General features: G+C 38.0%; 1 protein-coding gene across 1 annotated transcript in view; it reads right to left on the bottom strand.

Annotated features, from left to right (window-relative positions):
• col24a1 (collagen type XXIV alpha 1 chain) overlaps positions 1-6,158 on the bottom strand; it is an 83,356-nt gene extending 77,198 nt beyond the window's left edge. Inside the window, exon 1 of the mRNA XM_028028160.1 lies at positions 5,662-6,158. Coding sequence (XP_027883961.1) covers positions 5,662-5,714 — 53 coding nt within the window. The 5' untranslated portion in view covers positions 5,715-6,158. The remainder of the gene's footprint in view (positions 1-5,661) is intronic.
• Positions 6,159-6,595: the final 437 nt, after the last annotated feature.

The raw sequence follows: 6,595 nt of genomic DNA on the forward strand, positions 1-6,595 counted from the left end.
ACGGAGAGCCAGAAAATGCAATGAAGAAAACCGAACTTGGGGTGGATGATTACAGTAATTCATCTGTTGAAATGATGGGATCAACATTTAAAGGGATAAAAGTATCTGCTTCCAGTTAAACACTGGCAAAAGAAGAGAAATGCTAAATATAAGATTTACCATTACGTTTCAGATGTATGGGGCATCTGATACTGATTCAGAGTCTCTTAGTATTATCTCTTACACAAGCTCCATTTTGTGGATTTTAAGTCACTACATCAAACAACCTAGGTCATTGTTTCAGCACAAGTAGAGGAACACATGCAGACAAGGTGTTGGACATTCTCCATAACTGTCGCCAGGACATGACAAAGCATTTTTTTTGTCTTATGTGCCTAGAATACTTGTTCCTGTTCTTACTTTAAATAGAAAGCAATTCCTGGCAGTACTGTATTGGTATTTCCCTCAGTCAACAGAGCTCTGTTTGGGGAGCTTTGTGCTGTGTTCAGCAGCCAGCTCCATTAACTGCAAGGAGCTGGGTAGCATCCTTCATTGTACAGTATGTGGGGAGTGGGCGTCATGTCAAGACTATAAATAATCACAACTTTAAAGTCCCATTCCAGCAGTGAATGGGAGAATTAGCTTGGATCTCTAACAATGATTCATTCAGGAGAGAAACGGGCCAAGTGCTCTACTCAAGGTTTGTTAATTTGCTTGCATTATTCAGTCAGGATCCCAATTTGAGAGCCTGTTAGTGACTTGGCAGATTGCCTATCAAATAACTCTGCTAATGAGAAACAAAGTATGTGAAGCTGTTAATTTACCCCAAGCAGCTTTAATACATTAAACACATTAAATAGTAATTGATCCCGTTGTTTTCTTTTACTGACTGGCGGTGGTGGACACAAGCTGGACTGCTGTTTTTTCTTACTTCAGTTTTAAAGTGAAAGTTCCTGAATTTATAAGAAGCACCTGAATATCATGACCCTCGATTGACCAAAATTCAACCCACTTTGCTGTTTGGCTTTTTTCTTTTTCTTTTTTTATCAAACATCATCCCAGTAGCTGAGGTGATTCACATAGTTACAGTCATTATGTGATTAAGGTTTATGAAGCTTCGCCTTAGACCCAGTGTAAAAGCTCTGCCTCTGCTTTATGAACTTGACAAAAGAAGTAAAAACCAGTAACTCAGACATACAGTAGATAGCTTTTGATTCTGACACTGACATAAATTAGAATAAAAAATAGAAGTCTATGATGCCTTCAAACAATTTTGATAAACTCAGATTATAATGTCATGAATTTGTCAGCCATGGATAAGTTCATTTAATTAACTGGCATTTAAACATTGCTCACATGTGAATGTGTTTAAAGGTACACCTGAAACAAACTGTTTCCTGCCGGGAAGAGAGTCTGGTTCAAGTCTGGTTCAATCTTGGAAACAATTTCCAGTTGACTGGAAATGTGTGCTGCTGTGTTCATCTATTCAGGCAATTATGTGCAAGTATTAATACCAGACATCATACTGTTCAGGAAGGAGACAGGGAATGTCTCTTACCTAAACCTGTTTAGGTACAAAACATGCATTGTGATTGAATGCAAAAGATCTTGTAGAGATGTCAGCTGAAGCTGATAAGAGAGTGAAATAAGTCCCTGGCTGACATGAGCTGAAAGGACACTCGGAGAAAAAAAGATGCCAATATTCCGACGCAACATAAAAACATCAGATTACAGTTTGGAATTGTAGTCAGGAGAACATAACCTAATTTCTGGAGACATGTCCTGTGATCTAATGAGACTATAAGTACATTGTTTGATCATAATGGCCATTGTTACATTTAGTGAAAAGAAAGAGAAAACTTTGCAGCATGAGAACACCATCTTACAGTAAGTGTGAATTACAGCACTTCCAGCAGCATGATGTGAGGGTATTTTGCAGCAGGAGGGACTGGTGTACTTTACATAATAGATGGCATGATGAGAAAATAACATAATGTGGAAATATTAAAGCATTATATTACGCTATCAGCCAGGGTGTTGAACAGTGGGTGCAAATGGATCTTCTAAATGGATAATGACTTTAATCACAACATAACAATAGTTACAACAAAGTGGGTAAAGGACAACAATGTCAATGTTTTCAATGGTCACAATAAAACCATCAATTCTCAGATTTTACTTTGTTGCTTTCAAAGGGGTGAAGCTCCACCATTATCCTGTCTCAACAGAGTTTTGGAGTGACTTTGTCATCTTTCCAATGATTTCAGATGTTTCAGTGTTTCAGATTCACATAATAACTTGCCTATTTGCTTTTGCTTTTAAAATTGTTATGAATTTGCAGGACTACAAACCTGACTCAGTTACTTACAAGAGGAATGGGACAAAATTATAGCAAATTAATGAAAAGCTTGTGGATGGGTAACCAAAACACTTAACTAAAGCCATACAATTTCAGCACAATTCTACCAAACAGGAAAATTAACATACACTTTATTGAGTCATATATAACTCAATAAGGTTATATATGTCAATTTGTCTATTTTAAATTCATAAAATAGACAAATGACTATTCTGGTCATGTGTCTTTTCATACAGAGTATGTAAAACTCTGGTGTTAACAATGGTGCTGTGACAAAGACTGAGTCATGAATTGTAATTATTAAATCTAAGTTAGCATCTTGACATTTTCAGAGAATTCAGTAGTGAATACAAAACACATTCAATTTGAAAATGAACACTGAACTAGCAAAATTTTTTGAACAGGTCAAACAGGAACTGGTTTTACCTTTAAAACCGGTAAGTTTCTCCGTTTTGATGCTAACTCAACAGGAAGTCCATTTACGTCTCATGCTAATAAGGTGTTCTGCTGTTGCATGTTTTGCTGACTTCCCGAGAGATGAAGAACTAACTGATCTGCAGCCAGCATCTCTTTCCTGCTGGCTGCATTTCAGTTCAGTGTCTGTCTCCTTATCTGAGTGACTTCATTATGAAAGAACTAAATGAGCTTTTCCAAATGACAGCCAGCAAAAATTTGAATGTTTGCTATATGTTAAGGCTACAGGGCATGAAAAATGAAGGAATTCTAATTCAAAAACATGCTGAATAAATGCAAATATTAGAGTGATTTTCAAGAACAAGCATGTAATTTTCTTTCAGCTGAAGTCAAAAGGTCAGCACTGGCCACAGCAAAGATTGACTTAGTCCACAAGAAAGTAAGCAGACAAAGAGCTGTGAGTAAACTACCACTCTTTATTGGTTTGTCTTCTTTCCAGTTCCAGATGTTAGGAGGGCGAAAAAAGATTAACTCACACACACACACTAATATGTACAATAAAAGGTGGAAAAGCTTTCAAAATACCACACACATTACTTCCTAAAAATCACAACCACTAATGACCATTTGTCTTCCAACTCAGCAGTGACTTAACAAGTCAACTATATCTTGTTCCCAGTATTTGCATTAAATAATACAGCAGGATTATTGTTGAATGTCCTTACATAATATACAAAAAAATCACTTTCCAGGAAAATCAAACAGTAAATGTTTCTGATTCACCAAATGAGCACCAATGTAAGTACGCCCTGTAATGAAAAACTTCCTCTTAAGTATTATGTAATATGTCACCTGATTTTCAATCCAGCACTAATTTTCCATTCCTTCAAATGGTACTTATTGGATCAAAACTGGATTTTATGAACAGAAAACCCTGCAACAACCTTTCAGAATCAGATTAAAAATAGTAAACATGATATTAGTTATTATACAACTGTAGTTACACTTTACAGCAGCTCCAGCTTGTTGTGAGAACTTGGGTGAACTGACAGTCAAGGTTCTCGGTGGAAAGGTTTTCAAAACCTCTGAATTCTTCGATCTGTGAAATTTGTGACATTATAACAAATGTATATGTATTTTACTGAGACAAGCCAAAATGAATACAAATCAAAAGAGTATGATATGCATTTGAACTTAACCTCCTATACTCTGATGCTTTTAAAGACAATAAATCACCAAGAGACACTCATTCACCTCACCTAACAAACTCCACAAATCTGGTGTTTATGACAGAATGAAAAATGTAAATTTAGCTTTGAAGAATATCCATAAGGAGTCCCATTTATGGTTAACCACAAACCATGCAGGGGACACAGCAAATATGTGGAAGAAAGTTATCTGATTAGATCAAAATGTAACCATGTGACCAACATGTGACGCATGAGTTGTGGTGGAAAACTAACAGTGCACATCATACTTGACAACCAATCCCCACAATGAAACACAAGGGTGGTGGCATCATGCTGTGGGAATGACTTTTCTCTAGTTGGAAGAGGGCAGTTAATCAAAGGTTATGAGAAGATTTATGGAGCCAAATGCAGGACAATCATGGGAGAAAACCAGTTAGAGGCAGTGAAAGACTTGAGACTGGAGCAGAGGTTCATTTTCTAGCAAAGTACAACAAAGGAAGTGTTTTTTGTGAAGCTTTGGCAATATTTGGAAATTTCCATGAACTTTTTGAATGTTTTTTTTATAAAAAAAAACATTTAATCTCTATAATTTTCCTTCCACTTCATACTTCTATGCTAATTGATTTTGGCCCACCACATAAAATGTCACTAAAAATGTCACTATATGGAAGTTTCTGGTTGTAACATACAACACAATGTGTTCAAAAACCATTAATTGTTTTGAAAAGCACCTTATATGTCCCACAAACAGCTGGGACCCTGCACAAAAAAACTGGTAGACAATGGATGGGTGATTATAAATTCTGCCTTGAGAGTCAATTTGCTTATAAGCAAGTGTTTGCCTAAGTGGTGATCAAACACTTGCTCATCCCTTAGGCAAGACTGCATATAGTTAAAATGTTGCCAGTAGTATTGGAGGAGCAATGCCTCTAACAGAGGGGGGTTTCAGGAGCCACACAGTCAGTCCCAGTCAGATCAGGTTGCTCAGTTTTACTCTCAATTATTAAAAAACTTGGATGTCTCAGAGTGGAACAGAGGCCTTTGTGATCTCATCTTCCTTTTTCAGATGTTTTCTGGAAGAGATTTCCAAGACAGTTTGGACTCACTTCAAATAAAGGACATTAAATTTGCTGCTTAATGCCCCTTTTTGCTCCAACACAGTCCTGATATTCTAGAGTGGCAGCTGCATGTAACAGGACAACAAAACCTTACATGACAAACGTCATAACACACACTTCCATGAGGAATTTTAGTTAGGCTGCCAAAATTAAACTCTTTCCACCTCAAACACTCATCACCCAAATGATTTATCCCCATGCTAGAAATATTTATTTTTAATTCCTCCCAAGGCGTGCTCATTCATCTTTCTGGTCTAGCCTTTGCATTTTACTCCAAACTTTACACAACTCCACAGTTTCTCACAGATTATGCAGGTCATAGATTTCTGTAGTCAAGTATGAAACATTATGTGACAAAAATGTTTCCAAAACGTTTAAAGTTCAAATGTAAGTACAATAGAAATGCAGTTATCAGCTCTAAATGGGGATGACAATGCAGTTACAGAAAAAAAAATCATAAATTAATTTAAAAAATAAAGTAAGATCAGAATGGCACCTTTATTACAGACCAGTGTTCTACAGCCAATCAGAAAGCTAATGGAGCTATTGGAGTTAAATGTGCATACAGGCAGGGAAATGCACTGCTGTACTTGAAACTTACGTTGCAGCCGCGGAAACGTGTCCACTCCTTGTCCGTTGGGCTCCTAAATGCATTTGTATGCATTTGTCCAGGAAGCAGAGATCTGGGCGAAAATAGAATCACACTCAATGGGATGCCTGCACATGGGCTGACCCTTCGGAAACGCTCAAAAGGAAGCGTTTAAGTGGACCGAGAAGCCCTCAGAAATTCTTCATCGCACCGAATTCCTGAGGTGAGATGTCTCCCCCTTTTCAAAAAGTCCAGAAAACCTAGTGCGCTCTGCGGCGCGCAGGAGGTTAGTCTGGCTGTTGCTATCCAAAGTGAAGACGCGCAACAACAGCAAACTTGAGGGAGTAAAAAAAAGGAAGCGGCTTTGACAGCAAATAGACCTGTGGCTGGATCGACGCGGTTGCTCTGACGGATGCAGATAATGTCTTCGGTTTGGTCTATCACCACAACATGAGACGGACTTGTGTGCGTCTTCTCCTCCAGGCGCTGGTTCCAGCTATGTGCCTCGACTTGCAGCGATGCGAGTGGACCCGCATTCACCCCATCACAACTCTAAACCAGCTGGTGGTGTTGGGTTTCATCAGACTTCTCCGTGACATCACGCGTAGAGTTTTGGGTTGTGGTCTTTGGATGTCTGATGTCTTCATCTACTGTTACATTAAAACACGGTTAATGCGCTTCCGCTGCTTGTGCACTTCGCAAAGTGTAGAAGCAGCTTTCAGGGAATACTCTGATCCGACTCATGCAAGCAATAAATTATTAACCTTATTAACAACTGCTGATAATATAATAAGCAATCTAATCCTTTGTAGGGAAGACTGGGGATGATTCAACATCTAACTCTAATTTTTGAAGATGAAGTTCTTTAAGTGTTACCTTACATAACACATTTGTCTAGCGCAAATACTGATTGAACTGATTGTACTGATTGAAAACCCTGTCAGTT

The sequence above is a fragment of the Xiphophorus couchianus genome, chromosome 9 (assembly GCF_001444195.1).
Source record: "Xiphophorus couchianus chromosome 9, X_couchianus-1.0, whole genome shotgun sequence".
Lineage (NCBI taxonomy): Eukaryota > Metazoa > Chordata > Actinopteri > Cyprinodontiformes > Poeciliidae > Xiphophorus > Xiphophorus couchianus.